Genomic DNA, 20190 nt, shown 5'->3' with positions numbered 1-20190 from the left:
TACTCGATCTTACAAAGATATTTATATTTTATTAAATACACTATTACTTTCACCATACTGAGGATCTTCCCCACAACAAAGATCGGGGGATAACAAGGGATGATGGTGCCCACTATTTTGAAAGTGAACTGCTGAGTGCACAGCAGATTAGAGCTGTTCTGCCTCCCAGAGACCTTCTTATTTTGGTGACTACATGGTGGCTGCCCTAACCCCCTGAAGTCTTTCTTATTTCCCATTCCCTATTAGACTCAGGGCACATCTAAGCAGTGCTATTTCTGGGGGCAGTCCCTGGATTTTGTGTGCGGAGGTGGGGGGTACTTCCCTGGTGGTTCAGTGGTAAAGAATCCGCCTGCCAATGCAGGAGATGCAGGTTTAATCCCTGGGTCGGGAAGATCCACTTGAGAAGGAAATGGCAACCCAGTCCAGTATTTTTGCCTGGGAAATCCCATGGACAGAGGAGCATACCAGGCTGGATTTCAGGGGCAGTCCCTGGACTTGACTAACTTTGAGAATTGGTAGATTGTCTTTGAGAAATAGTAGGGGACTTGGCTTTGAGATCAGCAGTGAAAAAGCTCCACAGATAAAAATGGAGATGCTGAAACTCAGAACAGTTACAAAGCAGTTTGGGACAGTCACAATGGGGTAGAACTGCCAGAGGAGACCACTTCGGTGCCAGCACACATTTAATTTTCTTCAGTAATTTCTCAACTTGTAATTGTTTTGCATCATCATAGGGAAGTTTCTTAAAGTCATGTGGAAACCTGAATGATGACTGTGTGCAGCAGGAAAAGCAGACATAATGTGGTCTGGGAATTTTTAGTTAGTTCTTCAATTGTTTTAAAACAAAAGGGTCATTGTTCGTTTTTGAAGTAGATCTTTTTTCTTTCCTCCTTTTGAGATCCAGGATGTGTTGTTTATTTTTATTTGACCATCAGAAAAACTCTAGCCGGATATTCTGAAATCTTACTGCACTTGAAAGCTTTCTTTTTAAGTATAGGTGCTGAAAGCATAATTGAAGGCATCAATAGCCATATGGGGCCTAAGCAAAAATTCTTGAAATGAGAGAAGCTATGAGTAGTGTGGTTATAAATTAAATTCAAAATTTGGATAAATACACTTATCAAAAGCCAAGAGAACTTCTAATATCTCAGTAGTTAAATTATTTAGGAATAAGGCATCAATGGTGATATGTCACAACAAGAAAGTGAACATGGATACACTCTTGTCTGATCCAACTTGTTTAATATCCCAACACACAGATAACCAGATGTTCCTCACCCCTATTATTTGCCCTGGTTATGGTGCCCATGCTGTGATTCATTAGGACAAAAGAACTGCTCTAAACATCAGGAAACTTGGGTTGGTTCCAGTTCTGGAAACCTGCTGTGGGACCTTGAGAAAGTGACTTAACTTCAAGCTCCAGTTTCCTCCTCTTTCAATGATATTTGTGGCACGATGCTTTCTAGACTCTTCCCATCCTAATGATCTAGAATTCTGTAAACCTTCCTGCTGTTTGATATTTGTTCCATGCTGTGAAACTTTGAGCAAATTATTTAACATGTCCACATTTTGGAAAGTGAACGTGTTAGTAGCTCAGTCATGTCCAACTGTTTGTAACCCATGGACTGTAGCTTCTGTCCATGGGATTTCCCAGGCAAGAATACTGGAGTAGGTAGCCATTCCCTTCTTCAGGGGATCTTCCTGACGCAGGGATGGAACCCCAGTCTCTGGCATTGCAGCCAGATTCTTTTTCATCTGAGCCACCAGGGAAGCCTAACACTAACATATTTATATAAATTAGACTAATAACAGCTAGCCTGCCTGGTTTGTAAAATGGTTGCAAGGAATAAAGGTGGAAATATATATGAATATATCTTGTAAATCACGGAAGCTTTATAAGTATTAACATTGTCTCTTGATTAAGTTAGTCATTGGAAATTCCATTATTTTTCATTTGTAAATAACATTTGTCCAATATCAGTAGCTTTTTGAAAGCTGTGCTCTTTAAACTTGGGTTGAGATATATAGGGAGCATTCCTAACTTATCAGAAAATCAGTTCTGTCTCAGTATTCTGAATATATGTCATAAAGCAAAGTAAAATATCTGGCAGCTTGCCTTAATGACACTGTGAAAAGCTTAAGGTGTCACTTTTTTATTCAAATAAAAAAAAAGATAAAGTTTAACATATTTATTTTCTCCCTTTTAGTAGACATAACATTCATAGTGGAAGCATTTTGGCCTTTGGAGATGAAGGACTACAGATGGGTGTAATCCTGTGTTGAGGGAGGGGAAAGTAAGACCAAGAGTTATCTTTTTAGGTCAGAGTGCAGGTGAGAAAGGGTGGCTAGATTTTAAGATAAGATGATGTTAATAATGATAAAATAATTGGTTTAGAAAAATAAGAACCATGCAAACGTCTGGCTGTTCCTATGAGGACTGAAAGATACCGTCATCTGCTCTGCCCAATACCACCCTCCAAAACTTTCCAAAACTCCTTTGCTGTTTTGCTCAGCATTCCCAGGTAATAACTGAGACAAAAGTGGAATTTCCTAATTTCCTAGGAAAGGGCCAGAAATATCTTCTGACAGGAACAGGAAGCACAAAAATATCTCTCAGGAGAGCACCAATTGTTTAGAGATTTCTAGCTTGTGTTTGGAGCTGCAGCAGAGGTCTTCAGAACACCAGAAGCTCTGTGCAATCAGCAGTACACACTGACTCTGAGGCAGGTGTGTAACATTGAGATACTGCCTAGGAAACACTGATTTAAATGAAATTTTGGGCAACGTTTTGGAGATCCGTCATGATTTAGAATATCAGCTTGGAAGCCCCCAGTATCATGATTCTCAAACATTGTGGAGCACCGAATTCCCTTTTTCCCTTTCTATATGAGGGAAATCTCATATAGAATTCACCTATGAAACTGATTAAAAAGATATACTGGTTAAAGGAAGCAGAGCCCCTGTCTCTTGCAGCTCACACTCCCACACCCCAAGTTGTACCTGAGGCAGGGCATTTCCATGAAGCCTCAGTTTGAAAGCTACTGATTTAGTAGGTCTTGTGTTAAAAGGTCTCTAAAGAGATTTTTTCCTATGATGTATTACAGTTCTACAGTTGTATTGCAATAATACAATACAGTTCTACAGTAGCACCTCTGACTCCTCTGTCATTCTTGCTTCCAAAACATGGCAAGTCATCTAATAAAATCTCTGCAACGACCCCAGTATCTGTTTTCTCTGTTGCATACCATGGCCACCATCTAAATCCAGACCCTTCTTACTTTCTCCTGGACAATTACCAATACAGGGTATAAGTTACCTCTCTGTTGCCTACTACCTTATCCATCCAATAGCCCCTTTCCAGATCAATGTTGATGAAGAATTCTCATTGAGCTTCTTTATGCTTTGAAATCTTCAGTGACTCCTTTGTATACTCCACTTTGTATACTCCACTCCTATTGTCCAGTCCCACCAATTTGGACTATCTCCCTTTTCAGAAGAACCTTGTGTCTTTGATCTTTATTTATCTGATCCCCTCAGCTTGAATTTTCCTCAGTCTTAAAGATTCAACTTAAATGTCACCTATTCCATGAAGTCACTTATGAACTTCCCACTGGAAGTGAATTTTCCTTCTAAACCCTCCTAAATAAGAGTTTTGATAACATACCAATTTAATTGTTATACACTTATTAGTTATTTGTTTTATCTCTTGTGTTCTATGCATCCTTGTAGCATACAAAGCAACTTGCTGAGGTAGTAGGTACCCTTTGAAAATAAGAAAACAAAAACATTGATGCTAATCAATAAAGTGTCTCTGGACACCTAAGGAATACAAAGTGGCAATATAGGGCTGAATATACTTTTCTCCATATTTCAAATATCTAATAAAATTAATTGTGACATGCTCATAGAAACATACAACTGAACTGAAATGCTGAATTTTGGTGTTTGTTTTTGCTTTTGGCTAAAGTTAATACAGAGTGATAACACATTATTTCATCAGAAGCTCTCTTTTGCTGTTATAAATTACTTTGCCTCATTAAAAACTGAGATACTGCTTAACATACTTCCCTTGGTAGGTGTTATTGACTCAATTATGTGTACCGCTCCCTGCCCTGCTGCTGCTGCTGCTAAGTCACATTAGTCGTGTCCGACTCTGTGCGACCCCATAGACAGCAGCGCACTAGGCTCTGCCATCCCTGGGATTTTCCAGGCAAGAACACTGGAGTGGGTTGCCATTTCCTTCTCCGCTCCCTGCCCTACCCCCATCCAATTCATATGTTAAAGTTCTGTGCGTGATACGAGTGTATTTGGAGATAGTGCATATAAAGAGGTAATAAAGGTTGAGTGGGATCATAATTGTAAGTCCTTAATCAGATAGAACTGGTGTTTTTATAAAAGAGGATGCAAGGTGAAAAGACAGTCTTCAGAATGGGAGAAAATAATAGCAAATGAAGCAACAGACAAACAATTAATCTCAAAAATATACAAGCAACTCCTGCAGCTCAATTCCAGAAAAATAAACGACCCAATCAAAAAATGGGCCAAAGAACTAAACAGACATTTCACCAAAGAAGACATACAGATGGCTAACAAACACATGAAAAGATGCTCAACATCACTCACTATCAGAGAAATGCAAATCAAAACCACAACGAGGTACCATTTCAGGCCCGTCAGAATGGCTGCTATCCAAAAGTCTACAAGCAATAAATGCTGGAGAGGGTGTGGAGAAAAGGGAACCCTCTTACACTGTTGGTGGGAATGCAAACTAGTAGAGCCCCTATGGAGAACAGTGTGGAGATTCCTCAAAAAACTGGAAATAGAACTGCCATATGACCCAGCAATCCCACTGCTGGGCATACACACTGAGGAAACCAGAATTGAAAGAGACACGTGTACCCCAATGTTCATTGCAGCACTGTTTCTAATAGCCAGGACATGGAAGGAGCCTAGATGCCCATCAGCAGACGAATGGATAAGGAAGCTGTGGTACATATACATAATGGAATATTACTCAGCCATTAAAAAGAATACATTCCAATCAGTTCTAATGAGGTGGATGAAACTGGAGCCTATTATACAGAGTCAAGTAAGCCAGAAAGAAAAACACCAATACAGTATACTAACACATATATATGGAATTTAGTAAATTGGTAAAGATAACCCTGTATGCGAGACATCAAAAGAGACACAGATAAATAGAACAGTATTATGGACTCTATGGGAGAGGGCGAGGGCAGGATGATATGGGAGAATGGCACTGAAGCATGTAAATGATCATATGTGAAACGAATCACCAGTCCAGATTTGATGCATGATACAGGGTGCTCGGGGCTGGTGCACTGGGATGACCCGGAGGGATGGGATGGGGAGGGAGGCGGGAGGGGGTTTTGAAAGGGGAACACATGTGCACCCATGGTGGATTCATGTCAATGTATGGCAAAACAAATACAATATTGTAAAGTTAAAAAATAGATAAATAAACTAATTAAAAAAAAAACAAACTTAGAGCTATAAAAATAATAGAGAAACTAAAGGACATACTAAAAAAAAATCAATCCAAAGGAAGGAAGGAAACGGGGAACAGAGGAATAAAAATCAGAATGGCCAAACAGAAAATAAATAGCAAAATGGTGGACCTAAATCCACTCTTATTAATCATTTCATTAAAAGTAAGTATATGAAACACTTCATTAAAGGGCAGAGATAATCACACTGCTTTGAAATAGTAGAGTTTTCAGAGTTTTAATGTCAATGTATGTCAATGTATGTCAATGTATGGCAAAAACTATTGCAATGTTGTGAAGTGATTGGCCCCCAACTAAAATAAATAAATTTATAAATTAAAAAAAAAAAAAGACAGTATGTATGCATAAAATAATGTTTTGTTATTAATGCATTCATTAGTATGTATTTTAATATTTTGAAATATTTAAAATATTTTGATATTAAAAGTTATAGTTTGGCATTAAAATTTATGGTATTATCAAATTTTGGAAGAATTTTTGTTTAATAAATTTGTGATCAATAAAAAAAAGAAAAAGAGGATGATCTCTTTCTCTCTCTCTCTCTGCATGTGCACAGAATAAAGGCCATGTGAGGACTCAGAGAGAGGATGGTCATTTACAAGTCAAGAAGAGAGCTCTCACCAGAAACCAATCCTGACAACTTGATTCCAGACTGCTAGGCTCCAGAAAGGTGAGAAAATAAATTTCTATTGTTTAAATCTCCCAATCTGTGGTATAACATCATGGCAGCCCAAGCAAACTAATACAGTAAGCAAAACAGTTCAAAACCAAAGACTAGAGGAACAGTAGAAGCAGTAGAGATTCTTGGGCATGACAGTCTGGGGAAGCACTGCTGTAACACCTTCCCTTCTCCAAGGTTAGCAACTGACTCCACAAGTGACTGCTAGCAGAGCTGTCCTCCTAGTTCAGGAGGGCAGAGGCTACCTGGGTTTGTTCCAGATGGAATCATTGATGCCTTGCCTGGTTCCTCTTAGCTCTTAGCCACTTTGAGCTGAGTAACTCACTTATTTCAGACATGTTATTTTATTAATATATAGTGCTTGAAAATTTCTAGGAAAGAAGTTAACAGCCTATATGTCTTTTAGGTCTGACTTTAAACCTGCAGTTTCTAAGCTCCCTTTCTTTGCATATTGTCATTTATAGAGAAAAAAATTTAAAGATAAACAGTTTCTAAGCCTTCACTCAGTTTTCTTATAGTGGACATACTTTGTCTAATCATTTCCCCTGAGACTCTGCCTTTCAAGTTCTTTCTTTAGCTTTCTATCAAGTTCTTTTAAGCTATAGATTCCTAATGTAAACTCAGGATTCCACTGAAGCAACTAATGTTTAGCTTAGGTGGAGATAAATAAAAATATACACATTCAGATATTATGTCAATCTTTAATGCTCTTCTGCCCAAAGAAGAACCTCCCATTGTTATTGAGATGATTGAGTGAGTGTACTTTGGAACTTGAAAAACAAGTCAAAGTATAAACATACCACTAATTTAATGTTCTTTAAATAAACTCATCAGCTACTAAGACCACTCTGGCATTCCTGGATGATACTGGGGACCCTTGTTAGCTGAGCAACTGTAAGACACTCTGAGATTTAGAAACAGATGTTAGAGGATATTTACAAGACAGAGATTAAGAGCTTGGAGCCAGATTCCCTGAGTTGTGACCTTGAGTGAGTTACTCAATTTTTTATTCAACTTCTATATGACTCAGTTTCCTCATCTGTAGACTAGTGCTAATAGTAGTGCCTTCCTCATTATGTTATGAGCAAAACTAATAATAGAGTGCCTCAAACAATGCCCAAGACACAACAAGTGCTAAGCAGGTGCTTAGGCATTAAAAGAATGACAGCTGTCCTGTAAGGTTGTTATAAAAAAACAAGGGGCCCTCTCAGGGCTGAGGCTGCATCAGGGAGACCTGGAATCATCCAGGAGGCTGGGGACTACTCCAATGATGCAGGAAGAGACAGAGACTCTGTCTCAAGAGCACTTTCCTGCAAATCTCAGCCCCCTCTAGAAAAGTACTAGCTTGAGGACTGCTGCTGCTGCTAAGTCGCTTCAGTCGTGTCCGACTCTGTGCGACCCTATAGATGGCAACCCACCAGGCTCCGCCGTCCCTAGGATTCTCCAGGCAAGAATACTGGAGTAGGTTGTCATTTCCTTCTCCAGTGCATGAAAGGGAAAAGTGAAAGTGAAGTCACTCTGTCGTGTCTGACTCTTAGCAACCCCATGGACTGTAGCCTACCAGGCTCCTCCGTCCATGGGATTTTCCAGGCAAGAGTACTGGAGTGAGGTGCCATTGCCTTCTCTGAGCTTGAGGACTAGACTTGGCAATTTTCATTTTGGGGAACTAGCTCTTCCAAATCTCTTGTCAGTATCTTTCTAGTTTATATCAGAGACCATATCCTCCCTCCCCAAAGTCACATTATCCTTGCTATAGAAAGCCTCCCTTATTAGCAAGAGAAACATTATAATTCCACTATTTCCGAAGAGTCTGGCAACACCCTGTTTTCAAGAAGATTCCATGAGTAAATTCTCCCCATCTCCACTCCCTTCCTCTGAAGGACACAGTCTCCAGTGGTCCTGTTCCTAGGCTGCGTGTGCTGGGAGTAGGAGAGAGTAGAAACCTTCCCTATCATTTCATGCCTTTCTTGAAATCCCCATCCTGAACACCTACAATGTGCTGGCCAGGCTTTCAGAAAGTGATGTTACCTTCTCAGCTCCTCCAGATGCCTCGAAACAGCAGTTTTCTTTGAAGCTTGAATTTTATTCTAAAGTGCACCTTTCCAGGCCAGGCACTAGTACTGGGGTGAACCTGTGAGCTCTCTCACTAGCCTCTTGCAGCCATGATTTAGTTTTATATTTTAGGCCTCTTTGTAATTACATCAAAAACACTTCCTTTTCTGGATTCTCAATTTCCTGAAGTCCATTAAAGTCTAAGCCCAGCTGCATTTTTGAGAATAGCAGTTCTCATACTTTAATGTGCCTGTAAACAACCTGGGCATCTGGTAGAAGATGTAGATTCTGATTCTAGAGTGGGACCTGAGAGTCTGCATGCCCAACACCCTCCCATGTGCTGCTGGCGCTGCTGTCCTTGGGCTATGCTTGGAGTCTCCATGATGTCGACTCCTCCTCCTCCCCATAGTCATTCACGCTCCTGGGCAATTCTGATACACTGACAATTTTGACTTCCAGAAAGGTCCTTTCAAAAATATTTGCTTCCAAATGTTGAGTTCTGATTTCTGCCCAGGCTAGAAAAGGCTATCGAATTAGGCTTCCTCTTTACCTTATCATAAAGGCTCAGTTGGCAGCAATGATACTGTGTCTATTATAATACAGTGATTTCAGTTGATATTTATGATGAATCAGTAATTTCTCACTGGCTCTTCCTTCCTTTTGCAGAGTGAAAAGAAAGTCTCCTCTCTGGGCCCTCTGTCACAGGTCACTTAAGTGTTAGAAGACACAAGGACACGAGTCCCCATGTCCCTCATCTTGTCTGTTGTCATACTTCCTGTTTTTCCATGTGGAGCTTAATGCTTAGAGTCACCCTGAAGGGCCTGCAGGGGGCAGACAGCAGTATCCAGGAACCCAGATGTGGGAGATTGTAAATGTTCACTGGATATACTTAGGTCTCTGTCCTGGGTACTGGCTGGGAACCTCCTGGGTGAGTCACCTTGGAAAGGCTCATGTCCATGGCTGGGCCAGTGCTCTGTTCTGCATTCCATCCTCAGCCCTGCCCCTGGGGTTCTGAGAAAGCAGGAACAAGGATTCTGTTAAACCATTGCCATCCACCCTCTTCACCAGATCAGGACCCCGTGTTTCCCTCAGGCTCAGATACTAAATCTTTGGGTTCTAACTAGGACAGCAACTGGACTCTGAGTGATTCTGTTCCTTAAGTTGGCTTCTCTTTAACAGTTTATAATTTGATATATTTATTAGACAATTATAGAACTGTGTTGCTTGCATTAACCTTGACTTTGTTTTATTCTTTTCAAGTCATCCCAGGAAGTGAAGGGACTTGTTCAGGTTCCTTTAACTGATAAGGGTAATATGGTTGTTAGTGGCATGGCCAAGAACCAGAATAGTTAGTTCCAGACTCACAGTTCAGTGCGTTATCCCACTCTACTCAATTCTGGGAGACTTTCCTATTGATAATTCAACTTAAGGTTAACTAGAAACAATAAAGGATGAAGTGATAGTATATTGCATGCATGCCTGCTTAGTCCTGTCTGACTCTTTGCAACGCTATGGACTGTAGCCCGCTAGGCTCTTCTGTCCATGGGATTCTTCAGGCAGAAATACTGGAGTGGGTTGCCATTTCCTCCTCCAGGGATAGTATATTAGAAGTTAACAGTTTTTTTCTTAAAGATATCTGTATCTATCTATCTATGTATATATATAACATTGTTGTTGTTTAGTCACTAAATCATGTCTGACTCTTTTGTGACCCTATGGACTATAGCCCTCCAGGCTCCTCTGTTCATGGGATTTCCCAGACAAGAATATTGGAGTGGATTGCCATTTCCTTCTCCAGGGGCTTCCTGACCCAGGGATCAAATGTGTGTCTCCTGCATTGGCAGGCAGATTCTTTACCACCAGGGCAGTGGTAAAGAATCCACCTGCAATGTGGGAAACCTGGGTTCGATCCCTGGGTCAGGAAGGTCCCTTGGAGGAGGGCATGGCAACCCACTCCAGTATTCTTGACTGGAAAATCCCCATAGAGGAACTTGGTGGGCTATAGTCCATGGGGTTGCAAAGAGTCAGACACAACTGAGCGACTAAGCATAGCACACATATATAAAACACCTAATGATCCCTAGTTCTAAAGCTAAGGATGATTAAGTCCCTTGAAACAATTTGAAAGAAAATAAGGCTGGAAGTCAGAAGACATGGTACCTGGCACTGCTGCTTGTGAGCTTTGCGTCCTTGAGTGAAACACCTCAATCCCTCTAAGACTCAACTTTCTTACCTATAAAATGAGAGGGTTTGAATCCCTAAACTCCCCTTCCAGATCTAATATCCTATGATCCCTTTGATTTTACGGTTCCCACTGCAAGGTCCAATAGAGTTACACATCCAGTGATAACCACCCACTGGCTGGCATTCAAACAGATCTCCTCTATGCTGAATTCTGTGCTGCAGTAGAGGCTTCAGGGCTTGTCTCTGGTTTAAGTCGCATTTCAAGGTGTCTGCTGGCATTAATCACAACAGACAATAATTCCAAGGGAACAATACAGAATGAGGCAATCATTCACGCACCACAAAGAAACATTGGTCGATCTCCAGGCATTCAGAGTCAGTTCAGCCTCCAAATAACAGGCACTGAGCACCTCACCTGTGATCTGGGGATTGACAGAATCACAGATGACAGACCCGCTCTGCTGTTCCCAGGACTAATAGCATACTGGCAGGAAGAGAGGTTACACTTAGGGCACACTTAGTTTGTCAAATTATAGCACTGTGTATCAAAGGGTAGAATACACACTGTGACTGTGAGCCTTGAAAGGCACTAAAGAATAATTCTGCTATGGAACAAGAAGCCAGCCATGATTTTAAACCCTGATTTTGCTCTGACTCTTGCTGTGATTCTAGATGGTTCTACAGCCCTGGCATCCCACAATACAAGGCTTTGCTAGACATTTGTCTTGCCTTCTGCTGGTGTCTATATAATGCATTCCTTTGGTCCCACATTTGGCTTTTTAGAGCTGCTCAGTGCAGGGTGCCATGCTGTAGTTGACTTTGTAAATAGACAACAGTATAGCATGTAACAGTCAAGTCCACGGTGAATTTAAGTGAAGACATCTTTGATCTCTAGAGATCCTGATTTCCTTTAAAGTAACCATGCCACTCCATGTAATGGAGGGCATAATTTCAAAATAAATGTTAATATACAGAGTCTGCACTGTGCTCGAGAGTCCTGTTAGCTGTAGAATGTAGCACGGATCACTGCTCTAGTCTCCAAGAGACTTGGGCTAATGCAGCTTTTAATGTTATGGGATTTCTCCAACTCATTGGTTCCCATGGAGTCATAAATGTTGATACTTGACTCCATTTAGGTAAACACTAGAATCTCTAGCTTCCAACAAAACACAACCCACAAACTAAGAAATTCCTGGAAGTGAAAAGAGGGCCATATTGCATGTTACTCAAAGTACAGCACACCACTCCTCTCTCTTTGTTTTTTTTTTTTTTTTAAGAGAATTTGTTTCTTCGTGTATTTTTTTTTTTTCCTTTATGTACAGGATTTGGATTTTAATATGGACATTTTCCCACTACCATTCATCTTTGGAATGCTGTTTTCCCCAAGTTTCTCAGGATAAAAAGACTCAGATTCAGAGCTGAACTGCTGGCAGCTGAATTTCATTAAGACTTTGATGGGAAACTTAAGTTGGAATTACAAACATCTGTGGTTAAACTTCCCTTTAGTAAACCATTTCCCAGAATTTAACTTTACCACACTAGGAGCAAAAAGAAAAACAGCTGAAAAAAGAATGCTGCTCTTTGGCAAATGCTGGAGTAGATACTTAAATATTCTTCTATGTGATGACTATATCTCAGTCAAGTAGCAGATTACTTGCTTTAGAAAACACACAAGTAATTGTTTGGAAATGCTAAGTTTGGAACTCAGCGCATGTGCTGATGATCTTATTTTAATGGTTTCTAATCAATCAAATGTCTCAGAATTATGTCTGGCCATCATTATATGGTTACTTTGAGCAAGGAAAAGCTCTATTCCTAAAGGAGAGGAGTATTTTGGCATTATATGTTTAAGGAAATTATAACAAGTCAGATTTGAGAATTTAATTGTGAATTGAGGGGGAAAAGTTATAGTCCTTGTCATATCAAATTTACTGTGTTTTTTCTTTTTAACTTTTTCGAGATTTTGAAAAACTCATTCATTTCTCTTAACTACTCAGATTCCTGGGGAAAGGTTATGTTTAAAGAACCATTAGGGATACAATGATTATAATTAAGCTAGTTTCTTTCTCCAATGTTGAATAATCAAAAAATTGATAGGCAAAAGTTGAGAGTAATCAAATTTACAGAATAAGTAAAAATTTAGATGAAAATAAGCAAATACTACAAACCTAAACTTGCAGGTAGGTAAAAACAGATAGTGGAAGAAAGAGGGTGAGGAGGGAAGGAGACAAGAGAGAATGAGGGCAAACTTTGAGTTAGGCAGCTTATATACATAATTTCACTTAAATTTCACAAATAAGGCAAATACATTTGTACTCATTTTAAACCAAACAAACCAAGCCTCTGAGCTAATCTGCCTAAAAGTCAAACAGCTAGAAAGTAGCGGAGCTAGATTCCTACCACATCTGTCTGGCCAGATGCCCACATCACGCCTTTGATGAAAGGTGAATTTCAAATGTAGAGCAGAGGACTGCAAATAAACAGTCTTCAGGCTGAACTGGACCATCAGATGTGCTTCCCACAGGGCATTAAAAAATTGAGTCAGCAATTTCACTGAAGAATCCAGATTCTATCTTCTCGTTAAACACAGAGGTGAGTGCCCCCATAAGAGGCATGCTTCCTCTGCTGTTTCTTGGGCCCCATCACTCATAGGACGTGTTCCTTTCACTGCCAAGTTGTTTTTAGCTTGGCCTCTATAAAAATCTGAGCTTCAAAACTTTCTCTGTTCCATAGGATCAGCAATTCTGTTTCTAGGTATATACACAAAAGAACTGAAAGAAGATACTCAAATGGATAATTGTAGACCAATGTTCATAGCAACACTTTTCATAGCAGCCGAAAGGTAGAAACAACTCAATGTCCACCAAGAGGTAAATGGATAAACAAAATGCGATACATACTATAGAATAGAATATCATTCAGCCTTAAAAAGGAATGAAATTTGGACACATGCTACAAAATGGATGAACTTTGAACACATTATAGTGAGTGCAGTAAGGCAGATAAGAAAAGACAAGTAGATTCCACTTATATGAGATACCTAGAGTAGAATGGTGGTTGCCAGGGCCTGGGGAAAAGGCTAATGGGAATTATTGTTTAATGTATACAGTACTGAGTTTCATTTGGGAAGATGAAAAGCTCTGGAGATGGATAGTGGTGATGATGATGGATGGCAATGGATGATGATGAATGGTGAATGTACCTAATGTCATTTAAAAATGGTTAAAATAGTAAATTTTGTACATATTTTACCACAATTAAAATTTTTTATTTTGGTTAAATCTGAGAACTCTGGAATCACAGCAAATGGAATTCTCTATTTTTCAGCAGTCTTATAATAAATTCTGTAATATAGGCCATGTAATTTATGCTACTCATCTAGTAGGTCAGGTGTTAGTTGCTCAGTCAAGTCCGACTCTTTGTGACCTCCATGGACTGTAGCCCGCCAGGCTCCTCTGTCCATGGAATTCTCCAGGCAAGAATACTGGAGTGGGTTGCCATTTCCTTCTCCAGGGGATCTTTCTGACCCAGGGATTGAACCCAGGTCTCCTGCATTGCAAGCAGATTCTTTACCATCCGAGATCCACCAGGGAAGCCCTGCATAAATGGTATTTTATATATCTTCATTTTATTCCCAAACTTTGACAAAAATTATTTCCACATATAGTTCTATTTACCTAGCCACATTTTCCTAGATACTCTTGAAAGCTGAATTACTTTCATAAACTCCTTCCTAGCTGTACCACTTACTAGGCAGGATACCTGGGCAAATGCTCTGTGTCTCAGTTTACACGTTTGTAAAATGAGATGATAACTATGCCAATCTATTGAACTGTTTTGAAGGTTAAAGGAAATAACTCATGGCAAGTGCTTAGACCAGCGTCTGACACATGGTAAATACTTAATGAATGTCATCTATATGCCATGGTATTACCATTATTATTATTGTTGTTGTTGTTACTATATTCCAGTTCTTCTAAAATAATGTTTCCTACGAGCCTTCTTCAGTGTTTGATGAGTGGCTGTGCTCTGCTCTCCTACCCCAGGAGTAGTACTTTTTCTATATTACCCCCATGGCATTAGTAATAGTCATTCTTACAGAACATTAATTCATTCTGCTTTATATAGTAGCTATGTATATATCTTTCTATCTTAGATTGCTTACTCCTTGAGGGTTGGAATGTGACTGCTTTTTTTTGTGTCCCTCCTGGCCCTTGCTTTACATGGCAGAACTCAAAACCTCCTCTTTGGAGGATATTGAATGAAATAAGCTTCCCAGGTGGCACAGTGGTAGTGAATCTGCCTGCCAAATGCAGGAGATGCAAGAGATGCAGGTCTGATCCCTGGGTTGGGAAGATCCTCTGGAGTAGGAAACAGCAGCCCATTCTAGTATTCTTGCCTGGGAAATTCCATGGACAGAGAAGCCTGGTGGGCTACAGTCCATGGGGTCACAGAGAGTCGGACGGAGTCAGACTGACAGAGCACACACACACACAAGTGAATGAAATAATGACTGCATGCCAGGGTGGATGTGAGGGTGTCAAATTACCAACCACACTGTTGAAGAGCAGTACAGAATGATGGCCCAGGCCAGTGACTGGAAGTCTTAGTGTGATTCTACAGAGCCTCTTTCAAAGTCTGGGAGAAAGATAAGGAAAAGGAAAGCAGATAGTGAAAGAGATCTAAGCTGTCTTTTAATAAACATACTGCAGTCCTTTAGTGGCCAGGCACCTAACTATGTGTTGGCGTACGGGATCACAAATAGACCATGAAGGGAGTCTAGAGGAAAAGTCCATCAGAATGCGTCTACTTCATAGTGCTTGTTTTTTAGCAAGCAGTTTTGTCTCATGAAAGGTATACTTGTACATGCAGTTCAAGGGGGACTATTTTTCTTGGAGGGAAGCTAAGAGCAGCAGCAAAACCCAAGCAGGTTATTAGGAGATAAAGTCCTGTTTTCCCCTCTCAGAGAAGTTTGCTCAATATTGTCAATTATTTCCCTTATTTTCTCAATAATCTATCAAAGGCAGTAACAGCGCTGTAGCCCTCCACCACTTCACACGTTGCCCCTCCAGCAGAGTCCCCAATCTCCTTCTGAGTCTCTGGGTGGCTTCTTTCCAGCCACAGCGGATATAGACAACAAACAAATGGCGATATTAAGTAAAACAGCACCATAAAATAAAGTCCTGAGAAATATGCCCCACTAATGGTTTCTTTTAATCAACCTCTAACCTAGTGTTTGTGACCTTGTTTAACTCCTGCTTCTTTCTGATAGACAAGAATGTCACTCTTTCCAAGGACACTTTGATACCCTCCCCTGGGGATGTTACTGGCTCTGTCCCTGCATCCCCATCTGTTCTTCTGCATCTCCATATTGGCCACGAAGATTTGTGCCTAGTTTCACTTGCTATAATGTGTATAATAAAATTAAGACTTTGTTTTCTTAAATGTGGAATATTAGGATACTAAATCTACTTTATGACACTACCTAGTTTCCCCTTTCCCCACCCCTACCTACTGAAAATCATTGTTCTCACCATACACTCAGGAATAATGGACTCAGTAAATTATCTGCTTATATAAAAAAACAAAGCAGATAGTGAGGAAATCCTGCCAACTAGCACAGAGTTACCCATGGGTGCTCCTCTTTTCAAATTCTCTGCATTCTGGGGGAAGCTTGTGCTTATTTTAGAAGGTAAGGAGGGGCCTTCCTTCTTGGTCAGCCAGTGCATCCTATCCTTTTCCTCATTGCACATTTAAGGCATCTGTTCTCCAAGTCACACAGTGCACCAGTGTGCCCTCCTCTGTGCTGAGGGTGGAGGGCTTAGGGGTGGAGAGGATGTCAGTCCTGCTGTGGAGGAGCATGGGGGAGCCTTAGAAAGACCGCCAGCCTAGCACCTCCCACTGCTCCATGCTTGCCTTAATATTTTTCTTCCTTCCCTTTGAAGGCGAATTGAGGAATAACCATATATATATATGTGTTTAACCATATATATGTATATGTTTAACCATATATATAACCATATATGTGATATATATAATAATATATAATAGCCATAATAATAATAACCATATATATATCCAATTCAAATAAAATGGATGTATTTTTAGAATATCCTTCCATCCACTTCTCGAACCTCCCACGAATAATGTTCTGTATGTACCCATGTTCTCTTTCTGTAGATGAAAATACAGCCTCCTGAACCAATTCATCAGAGTGGTTGTACCATGTTATTACATCTCCAGAATGTATCTCATTTCAGGTCTCCTTCCGGGCTATAAAGAGCATGGGAAACCCGACTGGTGGGGCATTGGGATTGCTGTGGGACCGCAGGCTGACTGGAGGCATTATGTGAAACTATGCAGTGGGAACGTAATTATCCCAATCCCACCCTTTCTACATCGTATACTTTGAATGACTAATAGCTTCTTTCTGTTTCCCTAAACCAAAAACCTCAATGGGCATTCTGAACATATTAGTCTCTGACAGTGTTACAAATTTAACTCACTACAGGACATTCTTTTTGATTGAAAAGATACAGACAAGTAATATTAAGTAAAATAGCAGCATAAAAATAAACTTCTGAGAAATATTCCCAAATAAGGGTCTCTTTCAGTCCAATAATCCATGTATTCTTCATAATAATAATAAAGACAACACTTAGGATGTATAAAGCATTTACACTGTCAGTCACTGTGTTAAGCCCTCTATGTATTTTATCTAATTTCTTCACAGTTAGTATATGAAGTATGATGTAGACATCAGTAACTTCTCTAAGCCTCAGTTTCTTTATCTGCAAGTTGGGCATCTGTAGTTTGCCCAAGGTAAGGAGCACATAAGCTAAAATTTGAGCTTGGGACCATCAGACTACAAAGCCTGCAATCTAAAACTCTGATGTGCTGACTTCATATTATTTCACTGGGTATGTGAGTGCATAAGAAATTGTTCAGGGTTTCAGCAATAAATTTAAGCGTCCCCAAAAATAAAATAATTATTCTCTTACTTTTTGTGAGAAGAGAATTACAAAAAGTTATGTGCACCTGTCTTTTAAGAATTAGCAGGTAAAAATACAGAATGCCCAGATAAGCTGAATTTCAGATCAACAATGAAAAACCTTTTTAGCATAAATATATCTCATGAAATATTTGAGACATAATTAAAAATCTACTTGTTGTTTTTCTGAAATTCAAATTTAATTGGGTGTACTGTATTCTATCTGGCATTCCTACTCTTAAATCAAGCATTTCATCCTGGAACTTTCCACACTCAAAGCAACAGGTGGAGATAATGCTTCCTGAGGGGTTGATTCCAAGTCTGTAGAGAAGTGAAGCCTTCCCACTGTGTGGAGTGTCTCCTGATCTGGCTTCTCTCCGCATCTGAGTACAAAGTTGACTAGAAGGCATGCCCCTCTTTCTCATGGGGATTACATTTCACACCACAATAGGGGTTGGTATGCTCTGGCCCTACCCATCCTCCCCTCATTTTAGGGTGTGTGTAGAGCTCACTCCTGGAGAAGGACCATCTTCACGCAGCATATCTTACCAGTAGTGATTAATAAAGCTACAGTTATACTAACAATTAGTAGGACTAATAGCAATAATCCAGACTTCAGTGCTGTTAGAAATGGTATCAATTCACATAATAGCTTTGGTTCTACAGTTGCTGTAACCATAGCTATAGGGTGTGTGCATGTGTGTCTTCTTAGGTCAACTGCTCTTTCTTTTCCCATGAACTTAGGTGACTTCATTTTCCTCCTACTTAGCATCCCCCACACACTGGACATGCTATTGTCTGTCTTGGCTCAAGGGGCTCTTAAATCACTTACTCTAGATCCATCTTCCTTTACCCAATTTCTACACTTTGGTTATGTTTCAATGTAAATGCTATTGCAAGGAATTCAAACAACAGCTCTTTGAATATCATCAACAGCATATATTCATCATTTTTACATTTGGTTTGGGGCTTGACTTTCATCATGACCTCTTGTTTCTGGAATATAATGGCTCCTGTCTATTTAAGGTATTTGCTCTGCAGTTTCCTAACAGCTTCTTTAGTGCCCTCACCCACCCCTCACCCTCCCCTGTTGCAGAGGACCTTCTGATTAATTTGTGACCAAAAGATTGGCTCCACACTGTTGTTCCCACTGTCCTAATATCATCGAAAGGAGAAGCAGGAAGCCAGTGACAGGGCACACACATTATATGGTGTGACTTGACAAAAATGACTCTATTGGAACATGCAAATGGCAGAAAGTCACAGAAGTGCCACTGTGGCCCTAGGTGAGAGTCTAGCCTACTGACTCAGAGTATTCAGGAAACATGCCCTTTTGCCAGCTCGAACAGGGACGTGTTCCAGTCTCCGCTCTCAACTCCCAAAAGTCCAAATCTAAAGTACAAAGTAAAACTCTTTATTTCAAGTTTCTGAACTGACCTAGTCCAGGTGAAACTCTCAAGGCGGGTGTGGAAGGAAGGCGGGGGAGGGGAACAACGAGTGTGGTACACGCAGCGCGGGGCGCAGGTGCCCCAGTAGGGTGACAACGGCAGGGGCACTGTACCTTGGCAGCAGGCGGCAGGCTTCCGGGAGCCACGCGGGGCTCGCTGGTTTCAGGCGGGTCTAGTCGGCCGAACGCTGAGCTCCCTTCAATGTCAAAAGGGAAGGCGCTGCCGTCCCCAGAAGCGGCGCGGGAGCAGGCGGCGCCCCAGAGGAGCCACAGGGGCAGGACTGCGCACCAGGCTGAGCTCAAAGCCATCTCTCCGCTGACATCCGACAGGGCTCGTCCAGGGGCTCGGCCACTGTTAGTCCTCGCCGGTCCCCGCTGTGATGCGGTGGTGCCTCGCTTATGGTACCTTCTCTGCCGTCTGCGGTATCCAGATGTGGGAACTCAGGGCAGCCCCGGGAGCTACTTAGTAGAAAAAGGGAGAGCGAGAGAGTAAGCTAGAGCCTGCCTCCCTCCCTGCCTCCCTCTCTCTCTCTCTTCTTTCTCTCTCCCCTCTGTTTCCCTCTCTCACTTTCTCTCTCTCTCCCCAGAGACACTGGCTAAAGAATGTACAGATGGATGAAGCTTAAAGCTCAGCATCAAGCGGCTGATGGGTTTGGGACGAGCCCCGGGAGCGCAGGCCACCTCCTGTCCCCAGCGGTCGGGTGGGGACTGAGGGTTGCCGCTGCCCTGGCTTCCTTCCCACACTCATTCTTACCACTCCCTTTTTACCTTCTCTTCCAGGACCTCCCCCTCCAAGCTGGTCTTTCACGCACTCTGGCTGGGCCTTTCCTGGCGTCCTCCCCTCCCCTCTCAGTGTGGAGCCCCTCCAAGGGCCCCAGATGAATATTCAGCTTTTGTAATTGCTTCCTCACTTCTCTTATTTATTTAGCTAAGGTGCCGGATGTCTTATCTATATTTATGCAGATCTTTTATGTGGCCCAGCTGGTTTGCAGGAAAGTGGGTGGGAAAGGGATTCGGGCTGGAGCCAGAGGTGGATGCTCCCAGATGGCAGGGGAGAGGGTACCCACTTCCTTGGGCAGCTTTCTCCTTTTCTAGAGATAGGCTGCTGCGGTCTTTGTGCTCATACCTTCTTCCCTGGAGACTGGCTGGCCACCCTCTTCCTCCTGACAGTCCTCACCCAGAGGGCTTGGGAAAAGAATATCTTTCACTCCAGTGCTGGAAAATGACTTCATTACTCAAATGCATGAACTTTTATTTACAAAGAACATCTTGTTTTCCTCCTAAAGCAGTGCTTTGTAAGGGGCCCGAA

The 20190-nt window shown here is 41.2% G+C and overlaps 1 protein-coding gene and 1 long non-coding RNA gene across 7 annotated transcripts in view; one reads left to right on the top strand and one right to left on the bottom strand.

Moving 5' to 3' along the window:
- The window catches only part of LAMA4 (laminin subunit alpha 4), a 145893-nt gene extending 125832 nt beyond the window's left edge, over positions 1-20061 (bottom strand). For 3 of the 6 annotated variants that reach the window (XM_081529608.1, XM_081529610.1, XM_081529611.1), the window contains exon 1: positions 18996-19627. In XM_081529608.1, coding sequence (XP_081385734.1) covers positions 18996-19190 — 195 coding nt within the window. In that variant the 5' untranslated portion in view covers positions 19191-19627. Of the gene's footprint in view, positions 1-18995; positions 19628-20007 lie in introns of those variants that run through there. The other 3 variants (XM_081529609.1, XM_081529612.1, XM_081529613.1) reach the window with 2 other exon arrangements.
- The window catches only part of LOC145521257 (uncharacterized), a 222634-nt gene that overhangs the window by 19542 nt on the left and 182902 nt on the right, over positions 1-20190 (top strand). The window contains exon 2 of the long non-coding RNA XR_014065272.1: positions 6085-6198. This is a non-coding gene — a long non-coding RNA (uncharacterized LOC145521257). The remainder of the gene's footprint in view (positions 1-6084; positions 6199-20190) is intronic.

This window comes from Giraffa tippelskirchi, chromosome 9, assembly GCF_054371585.1.
Source record: "Giraffa tippelskirchi isolate mGirTip1 chromosome 9, T2T-mGirTip1v1.2.pri, whole genome shotgun sequence".
Taxonomy (NCBI): Eukaryota; Metazoa; Chordata; class Mammalia; order Artiodactyla; family Giraffidae; genus Giraffa; species Giraffa tippelskirchi.
The sequence above is the reverse complement of the archived record's forward strand: the minus strand, read 5'-3'. Positions and strand labels throughout refer to the sequence as shown.